The sequence below is a fragment of the Eucyclogobius newberryi genome, unplaced genomic scaffold (assembly GCF_026437365.1).
Source record: "Eucyclogobius newberryi isolate DKJ021-1_F unplaced genomic scaffold, fEucNew1.0.hap1 SCAF_6, whole genome shotgun sequence".
NCBI lineage: Eukaryota > Metazoa > Chordata > Actinopteri > Gobiiformes > Gobiidae > Eucyclogobius > Eucyclogobius newberryi.
Window position 1 is genome coordinate 26,881,172 of NW_027316278.1, and position 15,929 is coordinate 26,897,100.

The 15,929-nt window shown below is 40.3% G+C and overlaps 1 protein-coding gene across 2 annotated transcripts in view; it reads right to left on the minus strand.

Moving 5' to 3' along the window:
* Positions 1 to 15,929, minus strand: part of efna5b (ephrin-A5b) — a 143,076-nt gene that overhangs the window by 23,456 nt on the left and 103,691 nt on the right. For both annotated transcript variants that reach the window (XM_072432533.1, XM_072432531.1), the window contains exon 2: positions 6,536 to 6,828. In XM_072432533.1, coding sequence (XP_072288634.1) covers positions 6,536 to 6,828 — 293 coding nt within the window. The remainder of the gene's footprint in view (positions 1 to 6,535; positions 6,829 to 15,929) is intronic.

Here is a 15,929-nt window from a genome sequence, read left to right on the forward strand (position 1 = left end):
CTCAATGATACGCTGGCCCACATCTGATACACCATAACTGCACGCTCTCATCTCTTACAGCGGGCAGAAGCTGATATTGGATTTCTGCCCTGTTCCGATTAAAATCACTCAAATACAAGATTGTGAGCGTATTAGAAAACATGCTAGCGTCGGCATTCCCTGAGATGGCTTTCGCTCACGCCATGGGTGCGCGGGTGAACTCTGACCTCTGGAGGGAGTCGTGCTGTCCGCGCTCGTCGCCTGAACGTGTCGTAGAGATAGACACTTGCATTAAGCCGTAACTCACTGTTGCTAATGTTGCATTTTGTAGAATTGATCTCAAATGTGAGTGGAAGTGGAATAGCTCTGGATGTTTCACATTAAAGCGGTTTCTTAATCGCATTTTCCCCATTTTGCGGACCAGAGGTGAGTTCTGATAAAGGAAATGAAAAGGAATTATAACAAAGGGGAGGCAACATCAGTGCTGTCAATCTTTATTTTAATAGGTAATGTTCGTTTTAATTGAATATTCAGTGGTGAAAAGTAACAAAGTAGCATTTGTAGGTATCTTTACTTTATTTTAGCACATTTCAAAGTTGATACTTTCTGCTTTTACTTCCATACCTTAGAGAGGTATCGGTACTTTCTACTTTCTACTTGCATATTATGTTTGGCTATTCATGGGTCCGAAGTGACGTGACACACTCGTTGCTACTGCCACCTTGAGGACAAAAGCTGCATGCTGCACTTGGACTGTGCCAAGAAAAAGTCTCAAAAGAAAGAATTCCTCGTCTGTAACATCCACAAGTTGCTTTTAAGTGTTTTGAGTCATCACTATAGATAACATTAGATTTAGAAACGACTTCTTGAAGAATAAACCCTTTACATTTTCAGTTTCATGTGCTGTTTTTCACGACTAAAATCAAACATTGGAGGTGTTGACTCGTGACTGAAACTCGTGGATAGCACGTTATCCTGCTTATCACAGATTAATTGATTACAGCATTTACCTCATAACTAAAAGAGCTAAATGTGCTGCAGGATTTATTTTCCAGGGCAATTTAAGGCTGGGTGTCAGATCTCCACTCTTTAAACGTTTGTCATGTTTAATTGTGATGGATGTTCACGATCCGGGTTCTCACCTCCATTCTAACAACCTCCCCAAAGAGATCTCCAAAATAAGGTGAATCAGTCCTCAAATATATACTTTCGTGGTGTAACAGGGGAAGCTCTCTGCCATGTTTTTCAATGTAAAACATGCTCTCTGAGGGGAAAAAGATATTCAAATAAAAGCATACGTGCTTTATTATAGTATGGTGATGATTGCTTTGCGTAGCTGTTAGCAGCACACAGCTAACCCCCATTAGTACTTTTATTTTCACAATGTTTATGTTTATGCTTTTCACAAACTGCAAACGCAAGAATTAAATCAAACGACCGGCACTCCATAGATGTATAGGATTGAATAGCATTTCCCTGGAGCCAAAACAAGAATGAATCACAAGAATAAAAGGCTAAAACCCGATCATCATCTCAATACGGTCCAGGATCCACCACATTTAACATCTAAACTGGCCTTTAAAATACATTTTCGCAAAGCAACAATGAAACACAGGATGAACACGGGAGCCTCTACGCATTATTTCTTCTGAGCTGTGGGGGGATAACGTCTGCATCGCTCAAAGATGATATCACCATTGACTAAACTTGGACGTATTAAGCCTTTGGAAATGAGTCGCGCTGGTGTTGATTAAGCTGTTGTTATTTTGCAGGCAGAAGACAGCGGCCGCCTGTCTCCTCTTTCGCTCGCTAACATTATCTCAGACGCAACACAAATCAAGTGCCCGGACTCGTAGGGCGCAAACACCATTAACGGCCATTTTCTCCCCAGGAATATGAGTTGACATCTTAATTTCCATTTACAAACAGCAAAGCTAATCAATCACTCCGACCCTGGGCGGATCTCTCATGCGCCGCTCCCTCCGGTCATTCGGCTACAGAATGTTATTAGAAGCAAGACAGGGAAAAGGATTAATATTGCAGTGTTTATTTACACATTTTGTGGTGTTAAATTAGTAGCTTATTGGTTTTTGAATAAATCTCCTGCGCTGTCTAATTAAGTCCACGGCTTGGGCTGAGCAACAGTAATGGTTTTCATATAAGACACAGCATTTCCAGTGCGTTAGCGGTAATTATGGCTGACCTTGCATATGACCTCTGTCCAAGAACATTGACATTTGCAGCTGAAGTATGAGCGCTGCACAGCCAACATGAAACTGATGCATGTTAGTGTTATGCAAAGCCCGTCACTGCAAACCTAGAAACATGGCAGTAAATATCAACATTAAATAAAGTGGACACCCACACTAATGGCCGAGAATTACATAAGGCTAAATGAGTTGGTGCACAACACACAACAATAATGCATAATGCAGTTACATTTAAATGTATTTTTGTACAGCCCAAAATCACAGCAGCAGTCAACTCACAGTCCTAATAACTATCCTAATCACCATTTGTCCTTAGACACTCCTAAGTAATAACAACAACCAAAAATATTATAAACCAAAGCTATTTAACCAAAAAATAATAATAAATATGACATCCCTACACAAAAAATGGGAAATAAAGACGAAGTGATATTTAATTCCCAATAGACGTCTGACAAAAAGCCGTGTACAATCCAGTGGAAGCCAAACGTTCCCCCCACGTCTACAAAGTGCCCTGAGTAGGCCTCTGCTACGTGGGTCCAGTCCTTTCACTCCTAAAACCTTTCTCAGCGTGGAGGCGTCTAGTTTTGACATCACCTGCAGCGCTCCGACCACTCACAGGTTAGCCACAACCGTTTAAGTGCATCAAATCTTCCCTACGGTGTTAAGTCAACTCAAGGCAACCGTAATTCCTACTCTTCCAGGTTTGTAGATTGTTTCCAGACAAATTTTAAGCCTCATCTATAGCAAGCAGCTTTCCAGAAACCGTATGGGCGGTTTGTCTACAGCCTACACATTTTCTTCACTCTTGGTCAAATATTCAAAGAAGGCTGCAAACACTGCGTTTTTGTACTTATTTGCATGAACACGAGTCAAATTCCAATTGTAGAGACATCCCAGTCGTGTATATATATAGGTATCTGCCTGGCCATTATGAATGTGGAAGTTTTGGAGCGTAATAGGGGTGAGCGAAGGGTTACGCGATTCGTCTGCTTTTCCAAGTCTCTATTTCTATGCTTTTTCTTCCTTCAATTCCCGTTGAGAGATGCTTGTCCTAAGGGTTGGATTAAATTACACAGCGACCAACAGGGCTTCCATGCACACATCCATTCCACAGCGGCGTGCCATATTGGTTTAGTGGCCCGCGGCTTCATTGGCTATTGAATGATTCGAGCGTCGTCGGCTACTGTGGCGGATATTAAAGTCATCTACCATGAAGTTGTCTTGACATGTGATTTCCCTCCACCATTGTGTCGTCTCTGAACGTCCACATCGCATACAGGAGCAAGATGGCCGCTGATGGATGAGACAGCCTCTTTAGGGGACACGTTGGAGCGGGCAGACAGCGAGACATTAGTCCACCTGCCAATACTGTGACAGGATCAGTTTCTGTGGTCGGCGTGGATATCATCAGAAAGACATCCTTCTCATGTCTGGGCTCTTGATTGGTTAAAGAAATTCTCCGGTGCTTGTTGCATGGTGCTTCCATCTGCGGCGTGTAATCCGACTGATGGGAGTGGAACGGTGAAGAAAACATTTTGTCTAGTCAATAAAGCTGAAATCTGTCTTCTTCCACTAAGTTATTGAATACATGTAAGATATGTTTAATGCGATGCTGCGGGGCATTCCAGGCAAAGCAATTACAGTAGCAGCAGATGAGCGCTCACGCCCTGATCGAAGGTCGGCGGTTCGATTTCCGCTCCCGACGTGAACATCCTTGGTCAGATCTCACAGGTCAATCCCAGCTCTCACAGGAGAATACTGTTGTTGTGTCTTTGGGCGTGACACCTCCAGGTCCTGCGTACGCTGGTGTGTGACTGTGTGTGGACGAATGTGTGAGCGTTTCCTTGATGTAAAGCGCTTTCAGGGACTTGAAGGTAGAAAAGTGCAATATAAAATGGCCAGAATTGTGCAGTTTAAGTTATGTAACGTTTCAGTAGCAGCCAGACCAATTAACTTCTTTCCCTGTCCTCTTCTTACCTGACCTGGATATTCACTCTGTCCAACCTCAATCTAAAGTTGGATGGTCTGTTTGAAACCACACATTATGATCATATCCAACCATTAATAATATAAGAACATATGAATAAAACCAGCAGATTATGGTAAATGCGCACAGAATAACCACATTTTGACAGTTTACAATGTTGGCCTATTGTTGCCAGGGTGGAAACTTTTCTTAAGTTCATCTTTAGACAAGGCCATAATTACATACAAAATTCACAGTTACCGTATTTTCCGGGCTATAAGTCGCACTTTTGTTCATAGTTTTGGCCAGGGTGATACTTATATTTATACTTATATATACTATAGAGCGACTTATATGTGATATTATTTGTTATTTTCACACTTGCAACCACATTTCATACTCCAGTGCAACTTCTATAAGTTTTTTCTTCTCTATTATGCATTTTTTGGCTGGTGCGACTTATAGTCCGGAAAATACGGTAGTTCAATAATCGGAAAGGCATTTTACACCAATTAATTTCGAGAATAAAATGTAAGAAAACCGCATTTAGGGTTAGTGAGTCATTTTCAGACTTCCAAAAACATCTATATGACTAACAACAAACTTGATACTGAAAAGTTTATGCAAGCTGTTAGCTATAAACCAACAATGAACGCTTTCAAGGATTTTTATTACCTTTTTACTACTCCTGGAATCTTATCATCGTGCACATTTCAAAGTCAACCCACCAGATAGTGAAGAAACCATATTTTCTTTTATATTTCACCAGCTGTTCAAGTCATAATACTATATATTTCCCATTCAGTATTATTGACGTTCCACTGTGACAAATGCTTGTAAAAGTGTCTACGCCTACTGACACTGGCTGCTCCATCTCCCCAATATGAGCGGCCCACGGTGGGAGGAGAACCAAACGCTCTCGATTCCACTCCATCACCTTGCTTTGATAAAACCTAATTTCCCCCGGGCCTCAACTTCAGATGAACTGCTTTTGACTCAGTTCCGATGCCAAAAACTAGACAACTTAACCACAAACATGAGCGCAAGAGGCACATAAAATAGCAAGAACATACTTTTTTCCCCCTCGACAAAGGCGTATTGTGTGCAGCGGGGCTATAACTTTCAAACTGTCTCAATTTAGTGATACCCCATGTGAATTCCATTGCCATTTTAGGAGCAGGTTTTTCCCACTGTGATGAGAGCCGCGACAGAGCTCCAGTAATGGTACTTTCGAACCGTGGATGGAAAGATGTGAGAATGGAAGAAGGAAGAGGTGCTGCTTGTGTGATATGTATGATTGTGTAAAACATTTACATTTCTGGGGCTGAAATTGAGTTGAAAATGTTACTTTAATAACATTTTAAACCAGTGTGCAGTGTGCAATGTCCACTTTTGAGTTTACAGATATGTGGGTTTATTGGAATAATTCGCCATTTTGGAATGTAATTCACCATTTTGGAATATCCTGAGTGACATGGACAATATTTACTGCATTAAATACTACGTTGTCTTTCTAAATGGTTTGGTAATATTTTAGTTGTGTGTGTCACGGAATATTTTCAACCAAAAAGCATGACTCAAAAGAGGTTGAAAAACACTATTACCAGTACTACTATTACTTTATGTAGTGACACTGGAGATCGTTCTTGCAGTATTTATCACGTACGTACTTAACAGAACAGTAAAGTTTCTCCCAATATATAATTACTGTTATCATGACGTACTTGGTGCATTTTATCACAGCAGTATTTTTTTCAGACCACACAGAAAAAGCTATGAATCATTCCTCCACAATAACTCTAAATAATGCCTTTGGCCTTGAGAAAATATATAGTCCTACTTTATAACAGTATTTATGTGGGTGGCTTCCTCAACCGGGGATGGTATTAAAATAACATGACCTTAACTTTAATATCTATCATTATGTTTATGATTATTATTATTACTACGGTATATAGAACAAATATATTCAATTGTTAACATATTTTGCTGTTTACACATCCATTTCTACATGCTCAGGGTTTGTTGTTTGTAAATTAGGATTGTGTTGATTTCTTCTAGTACTGCACCAAGCCCAAAAAAGTATTTCTAATAACACAAAACTACGCTTAAGACCGGTTTACCTACTTGCATAATAACTATACAAACCTTAACACGCAAAGCAGTTAAAGCAGTCAACATATAAAAATATAAACACAATTTGAGCTATTTTATCAATATTTCAAGTTTATTTGACTGCCAACAGCCTCCATCTCACAAAAAAAACAACTCAATATTCCTGATTTACATACGTTCAGACCAGACCTCGGGGTGTGTGTTGTGGGAGTGACTCCGGAGTGAAATGTACAAGTACAAAGAGTACAACCAGGCTACTTACAGATGTAGTAGTATTCCCGACCCGGTCTGAATTCGAAGCCCAGGGAGAAGGGGGTGAAGAGCTGGAACTTCTCGGAGAACTTGAGCGGCCCGTTGGGGGAGTGGGGCCGGTTGCACTCCCAGCGTTTGAAGCCCTTGGCCGTGTGGTCGCACGTGCTGTAGCCATCGTAGTTCACCATGTAGAGCACGTACCGCTCCGTCCGCTCCTCCGGCACCGTATCCTCGTAGTGGGGGCAGTACACATCCAGGTAGTCGTTTATGCACACGTCGATGTGGTAGTCCCCGCGATGGAACCTGGGTAAACAAGAAGGAGAAGAGAAATGGGATTAATATTGCTATGTAAACATAATATACAAATTCTTGCAGGGAAATGGGAAATAACAGTTCTTACTCCGGGTTTTATATTTCCTATAAAAGGTAGATGCAGTGTAAGTTATTGCAGCATGCCATGACCGGTGAGTAAAGACAGTAAATCATAGAAATGAATCCCACATTGCCACGCTTCTGGTGTGGCCAGAAGGAAACTGCAGTCAATTTACTGAAAATCCATAACATGCACTCGAATACTGAAAAAGAGCATTTTCTAAACAGCTATCAAGGTGCTAAATGATTCTCTGGCATGAATGCTGTGTTTCTACATGCAGTTTGACAATAAAGGAATCTTAATCTTCTATTGAAATGAACCAGTTTTCATGGAAGGGCTCCCTTTTCTCTGGGGACCCCAAGCATTTGCCTGCTTTGCCTATTGGCTGCAACGCCCCTGGCAATTTCCATGGTGCTGCACAAGGTAAAGGTCAGAAGCTAATATTCAATAAATCCATTCAATGCTCACACTGTGACACAATTTGCAGTGAGACATGTTTACATTATTATTCTTAAAAATGAATTGTGATATATTGAAAAAAATGCATTTGAGCATTTTTTTTCTCTTAAAACCAGTTACTTTTTATATGTCCAAAAGAGTCATGATTTCTGTAAATTTCAGTAAATTCTTTCAATGAGAGCAAGGCTGGATCAAAGAGTATTCCACCTCTGCGTCCTCTTTGAATGATTTATTTCACATTTTAAATATACATCAATAACACCTACACAAACACATCTGCAACGAGACACATCATCAACCTTTAATTACTTTGGAGAACTAATAACTCATAAGCAGCACAGGAAATACAGATTTGATCGGTGTGTGCTCCTTCAACGTGGATATTTACGAGCAGCATTTTCTCATCGTCTGGATTCAGTAAATTTGGGCGTGATGGTTTATCGGTAAATCTATCACCGCGACAAATATTTACTCACACAGTCATGCGGCAGAACAAATTCACCGAGATTGAATAAGACCACAGAGCTGGGAATCTTACCAAAACTTCTCAATAATTGTGCAAACAATTCATCATTTTGTTGTTTGACTATTCAAGAAGTTATTGTCCAATTAGTCAGGACACAAATCGTTCTGTCATTCTTACAACATTTTCACACGCATTATTTCACTTTTCTAGTCAAGGGACGGCCACCTGCATGTTTCCATGAAGATGGTGTGGATTTTCATTGGTCATTGAATGTATCCATCTCCATGTAATTAGATAAATGTAAAATAAATGAGTCAAATGCCTTACTAGAGCATTCCAGGTATAGCAATAACGTTATGTGCAATACTGACTTAACCATGTGCAATACCGTTATATTCATGTGCAATTACTGTCGTACTCACAAGCAATTAAGGCCATATTCATGTGCATATAACTGATGTAAATAAGAGTGTTTTATTTTGTTTACTTACTTACTATCAGTATTATTTAGTCTTATGCTAGCTATTTTTACTTTATTTTATTATTATTTTATCATGAGTTTTTTGTTTTGTTCATAAGAGTTCTTCTATTAAAGGTGGTATGGATGATTTTTTTCAGCATATTTTTTATCATATTTCCTCGTGGCGTGGATAAATCATTTGTCCTGCCACGTATCAATCATAAAACGCACCTACCGCTCACCTGCAGCCGCGTCAGGCTCGTTTCCGCGTGCCTAAGCGCATGGATCTATCATAATATAGTTCCCTCAGTGTACGGGGCAAAATGAAGACGGAGAAAGACAGTTCGAGCTGACGCAGAAGTGGACAGAAATCTACGAGCGATGCGATCCGTTGCGCTAATAAACAAACGCACGTGTGTGTTGTATCAGGCCGCATGGGGGAGTGCGCATGTGCACTTCCACCTGCGTTCTCAAATCGCCGAAAAATCGTCCATACCGCCTTTAAGAGTGTTTTTTTTGTCTGTCCTTTCCTCTTTTCTATTCTACTGCGTTGTAACACCGAAATTTCCCCATGTGTGGACAATAAAGGATTATCTTATCTTATCTTTCCAACGGAGACGGCTCGATTGCACACATTTCAAATTCCAGTTCTTTCAAATAAGTTCATGTCTCAACCCTGGTAAAACATCTTCTGAAAACTCGTAGGCCATGAACACCTCAAGGCAACAGAGTCCGTGTTCTGAATGGTCAAAAGTCCGTTCAAACAAGCCGCGGAACCATTGAAATCCCACCGTCTTTCTAATCAATGTCCAGTTTAAAGTAAGGGCCCCATGGGAAACTAACATTTTTTTTTTTCAATATCTGTGAGAAATTTTGCTCAGTAGGTGGAACCGCTAGTAAATGTCACGATCGACCAGGCTGTCTTGCGAGGGCATCTTTACAACCGCACTGATCTAGAACCAGCCACCCAGGGTCAGCGGACTGTAATGCATGGAGGCAGATTCATCACAAGGCCGCGCGATGTCACACGCACACAATTCACCTGTGTGTATTTTTTTTTATGGTCAAGGAAATTAAAGTTCAGCTACCCCCGGTTCCACAGCGAGTCTGGCTTGTTGTGACCCGGAGATCCAGGTCACGGAGGAGTCCACAGTTAGAAAACAATGCACAGCTGTAAAGTTTCAGGAAGATGAAGTTAAACAAGGCGGCACAGACAGACAGCTGATGCCAAAGCAGGTGGTGAGTGGCTAATTGTACCATTTTTTTATTTCAAATGTAATGCCGTACATAGCTGTTAAACTATAAGAACGTTTGGGTTAAAAAATGATGATCATTTTTAAAAATGACCGTGTGTAATTTACTCTTTTATCCTTTGTAGGGACGGGCGATGTAGCCAAAAATGATGATCTCAAAATGATTATATGTTTTTTGCGTTGTCTCGATACAATATGCAGGTGATATTTTAACACAATATCAGAAAAGTGTGAAAATGTTCCTGTAAATATCTTTGCTGATGGTTGAAAATGGCATGATTGGACCATACAATTAAACACAAAAATGCACTAATATACTTTTTTTTTTTTTACCCATTTCTGTCTGGTTATAATGTTTATCATTTTCATTATTGACATTAAACTTGACACTCTTTAAAAAAAAAAAAAAAAAAAATTGCAATATTATCAATTTTTCAATCTAATCCCTTGCAGTACAGTAGAACAAATGCTAACCTGTATTTTGGGATCAATAAAATCTATCTATCAATCTGGTTGGAAACTCTGTCTCTAAACCTGTTGTCAGTTACATCATTTGCAGTTACATTTGTTGTGGCCCTATTTTGACCCGTATCTAATAAAGTACATTACAAATGAGTCAATTCCGATGCAATCCAGAGAGGAAGCTATCCACTCATTAATAACAACCACGGAAAGTGAAACCACGAATAAGACTTAACCAAACGTCGACTTGAGACCCGCTAATTATAAAACCAACCGGACTTCAGAGAAAACACAAACTGACAACTTCCAGAAGTGCTCCTCAATCGCCACGAGGGAACAAAGCGCGTATCCGGCTGAAATGATTTCCACTCTGAGCCATATCACATCCTGCCATTTCTCTCACCCAGTTTTTGCAGTCGCTCTCATTTACATCTGCTCAAAGATTCATGGCTGCCGTGAATGAGGGAGAACGAGATTATAAGGGCCATTTTCTCAAACAAATGATGGTGTTGTCATAAGAGAGAGGGAAATGTAATGTGATTTCAATTGATCGACAAAATGGCATCTGTAAGAGCTGGCACAACGGCCCCTGTGCCAGTCATTCTGCTCTTCTACCCTTTTTACCGCTTTCAACAGGAGCATTCCAAGAGATTTGATTTGAAAGATTATATTCTAGTTTACCTGGTTAAAAGTGTGCATTGTTTTGTACATGGGCTAATGGATTCATACGTTACTGATGGGTTAGATTTCTTGGGCAAAAGGGTGAATATGGATCAATAATTGGTATTTTTTTTAGCAAATGGCATTTACTTGAAACAACAATACAACTCTGTGGTGGGCTGGTCATTGATGTTCATTTAAATGCCAATGTGTGGGTAATATTGACAGAAGTTAAGTGTTTGTTTCCTCGATAACGGCATTAAGATGATTTTATGGCAATACATTAAACGGACCAAAACGTCACTGTAAATGTTGTGGGTGTGATTCAAGTATCACAAAATTGAACTGTAAAATCAACCACAGAAGTGCAGAAAAATCAAATAAATAAAACAAATAAAATAAAGAATACGCTACAAGTTAGTGGTAGTTTTAAGCTCTTTTTGAGTCTTCGTTAATCGTTTTTATCGTAGAACGTCCAGGACCTCAATTGTGATTAACATTACTTAGTCAAAAGGCATAAATGAACAATGTACTAATGAAATTTGACCGAACCCACCACATAAACTTACAAATGTAATAACCAAACCCTGTCCCAACCCTAAATCCCTAAAAGCCACAATCAACTAACAAACCGAACCATTACTTTGTCTTCTGTTTATTCCTATCCTGCGTGAGAGTTTGCATATGTGCTTTATGTTCTGCCGCAATCGGGTAAACACTAGTGTCGGGTTGTTTACAAGAGAAGTTCATCTGTAACATCTCATTTAAAACATGTCCGCCGAGGTCCGACAAGATCCATGCATCTCTCTCCCCGACTTAAAATGTCAACTGACTTAATGGTCACATCCTCCCACAGAATGCCCTTCTGCCCCGCCCTGCTCCCCCCGCCCTGCTCCCCCCGCCCTGCTCCCCCGCCCTGCTCCCCCGCCCTGCTCCCCCGCCCTGCAGGCTCCACAGCGGCCTCTGCCTCCACTGCAAATGAAGCATGAGATGTTTGTAGGAGGAAGTACATTCAGTGGTACAGGGCAGTAGTATACATATGTGATACATGTATGCAACATATCATTATGCACATGGGCCGCATCGCCAAGTACATGGTTAGCACTAAAACATAAATGTAGTTACTACTAAGAAACATGTCAAAATGTTTGTTTTTTGTTTGTTTTTTGTGTTTTGTGTTTATTTAGATGTTTTCTGTGTTTTGCCGTGCACTTTGAGCTTTCGTCACATGTTTTCCAAGGTGTTTTTCAAACTACAAATGACAAATAGATAAACGTCAAAATTGGGGCTTAACTAAGACTAAACACCGAACTAAACTTTAGCTATAGACAAGTGATAAACCAGGACAAAAGGACCAAAGTCTACATCAAAACTAACTAGGCTTAAACCAGGATGGAACCACAAAAACAACAAAATTGTATTATTATAAGCTATTTTATGTTATGTAATGATAACATAAATTGTATATATGTTAGTAACAAATACAGCTGGGGTATGTATAGTGACAAAAATGAATATCAATCCAGTGTCAGAAACAGACAAATTCATCACAAAAGTCTAGAATTATAACCTTCAAAAAAAGATTTATAAAAAAATCTTCCTTAAACCCTTATTTGACAAATTACTGCACATTTTTTTTAATTTTTTTAATCAGCTCTGTTTGTAGCCTTTTTACTATAAACGATATACTGTACTTGATATTCAAATGTGTATACCTTCAAAACAATAATATTCAAAATGTCAACATAATATATTGCCCACCTCTAGCAACAATTCTCATCACATGATTAACCAAAGTTACTCACTATTTTACATCGACGCTTATTGGAATTGAAAGAAAACAGAGTAAGTTCTAAGGCTGCGAAACAACTGCTGAACATTACGGTTTTACTGCACGTGACATGTACTTCTTTATAAATAGCAATGAATGACTTTGTTTTGCTTTTTATGTAGACAGTATAGTCATCGTTACTGCAATATAAAGCAAATAGCATGATCGGGCCCGTACATTACATACTGCTGCATGTCGACACGCGCACGTGCCTCGGAGTCCATTACGCTGGCAGTTCAGCGGGCTCCCCGGGCACACTGGAGAAGGAGTGCGGCGAGTTTGGGCCAAAAAGCTGCTAATGGCACAGACTGTGTGAGTGAGTAACACAGTGGGGGTGTGAAACCGGCAGTCGGATTTGAAATCGCATCCAAAACTGAGAGGGGGGGAGGAGGGGGGACCGTGTGCGTAGTGCAAAACGTGCAGCTGGATCAGAGTGTTGGAAGTGGCTGAGATGAGCGAGTCCAAATTGTAGCTGGTCGAATTTGTGCCACTGAAAAGAAGGGATTTTTGGATGTACATGCGCGGTCTCTATGCTGCTGTCGTTTGTGAATAAAGGATGAAAGCGTTTGGAGTAAAAGCGCAGTTGAAATGTCCGGGTTTACGACAATATCAGAATTTGATGCAGAAGTACAAGCAAAGTTTGTATGATTAATTTACCTTTAAAGTCACTACCATGGGTCTTTGCCGGGAAATATTCAGGATTAGCAATGAAAATGTATGTAATTTGGGATTTTTCTGACAGGAAATCCAACTGCAATTGAGGTTTTTTTATGTTTTAATAGTAGATCTTGTTCAAAAGAGCAATGACGTTTGAAATAAAACTGAAAAACACACAGCTAAAATAAATTAATACAAAAATCACATGCATTTCAGAACATTTTTAAAGGAAATTACTTAAATAAACACAGTTTTTATTTGATTGTAATAAATCCTAGCTGCACCTCAGTTCCGGACATTCAATTCAAGCCAGTCAATCACACACACAGACAAAATGTTCACTTGAATTTAAAACAATATACACGTTAATCATTATGGAATTATCTTCATTAGAAAGAAATATCATGAGTACATAGATGAATATGCAGCAGTAGAAACATAGATAGCTATAGAATATAAATCGAGGCTGTGTGTCCGCAAAGAGAATTGAGGGCAAGATAAAGCTCTGTAAGACTTGACCCAAAAGAACTGCGAGTGAATCTAAATTAGCCGTCGTCCGCCTGTGCGACTGGACAAATGGAATAAAGTGGTCAGTATTCAAACCAGCAAAAAACCAGCACTCGCCCTGAATACTAATAAATTACAGTTATGACCCCACGTAATGAGACTAACACTATTTTCCTAATGACGCGGAAAAGTGCCACAGCTGCAGTTACCAGGACTTTTACGCAGTCGGATAAAGCCAGAAAAACATGATGACCACCAGCAGCAGCAGCAGCAGCAGCAGCAGCAAAGATTTCACACTGAACTGTTTTTAAGTGTTAATTAACGAGATCAAAGATTAAAGAGAAATACAGTCACTCAGCAATAGTATTTTGAATAGATATGTTGGGTACATGCGTCTGGTACAAGGTCTGGAAACTAAATAATAAGTCAGTTTAAATCTATGTTGAAATTAAATGCAATTGAATAAATGCAAAATAGATACATTTAATGAGCTCCATGTTTACAGAGATCATACTCAAACTCCACTATTCCGCACTTACCTCTCCTAACAGTCACTAGTTTCATAATATAATATTAAAATGGCTATTACTTGGTGTCCCAAATTTGTTTCTTGATCTCAGGGGCCACAATGGCTAGAAATAAAATTGTAATTAACGAGAAATGTCACATGGCAGGCTAAGTGTGAAATGATGATGATAATTATGCGTCTTTGTTATGCCACGGATCTGCGAGTCGTAATGCAATGCCGGCGTAAAAATCATCTGGACATTAGCGCCGGGACAAGGCGGCGGGTAATTAAACCAGGAAGTGAATACAGGGGAGACAGGGATGATTGTTATTACCAACTGATTTTTTTTTTTTTTTCCTTTTTCCGTCCGGTCCCAGCGCTTCCGCACGAGGGCCAAACCGTTGCTAGCACGTGCCCGCAGGACGTGGCCAAACACGCGAGCGCGAGAAGAAGGGATTTCTCCAGAATGAGCCGCGAAAGCCGGCGCTATGCTGTGGCACAAGCGCTGCAGTCCCTGATTGGCTCATTTCCATTTCAATTACACAGCCCAGTGACGGTGCCTGAGCGTAGATTCGGACACACACACACACAAACCCGGGGTGAGCGAGAGAACGAAAGCGAGAGAGAAACCGCACCCGCTAAAGTCCCATCAGCCACCTCTCCACGCCACACACCACTCGCTCGCGGGATGAACCCAAAGGAGGAAAGCGCTAGGGCTGACCTGAGCACGAGAGGAAAGCACAAGAGCTAGCTCAAGAAAGACGGGGAAAAAGGTCTACGAAGGGAGCGTCTGAGCACGGTAACGGAACAAGAACCCTTTGAATGCGCAGACATGGAAGAGAGTTTCTGAACGGTTTGGGGCAGGGAGGTGTATTTGTAAGACATGGCACATATTGATGATGATTTAATAAGCCATAGAAAATACAACAGCAACAAAAAGTGACTGGCAACATGACCAGGAAGAAGAACCAAAGTCAGCCGCCTTACGATCGTTCATAAGTTGATGACGTTTCCAAGTCTTACCTGCTAGTTATTATGTCCAAGCAGCATTCATCATCTTATCATATTTATATCCAGAGTAACTATACCAAGCTGATAAATTACAAAAGGTTCAGGTTCTAGAGTCATTTCAGATGGAGATTTTTGAATGGCAATGTTGAACCTTGTCGTTATTTTCAAGAAATTGGCTCCATAAACTCCAAAAATCCTTTCAACTGACAACAACCAAGTCTTTGTGGATGAATAATGCCACCACTTTATAAAGTTATAGTGAAAAAAATGATTTCACCTTTTTTCATTTGTACAGACAGAGAAACTGGATGTCTACACTGCATGTGTTACGGACTCAATTACGTCCATGCGGTTTTATTCAACGTATTGTAATGACATGAATTACACATTTATCCTTCTTTTAGATTCTTGCAACCGAACGCCCGTTAACATGTAATTCTTCATGTTCCAGAGCTTGGACGACTTTGACAGCAAATGTCACAACTGAGGCACTTGTACAAAGCTGACGTCTGAAAGCGGCAGAGAAAAGGTCCATTCTACCTGCGAAATCAAATGTAATCTCGCTTTGTGTCGCTTTCTTTTCTTCTCCCCGGCTCTCCACAGCGTCTCATTTTTGATTTATCTGCCTGAGAGACTCGCTCACACAAGCCAGTCTCGCTCATGACCCCAAATCAGAGCTATTTACATTATTTCACCCCTCACTGTTGAAATGCGTACATCTGATATATGTTCAACTCAATATCCTCGAGCGCTGTTC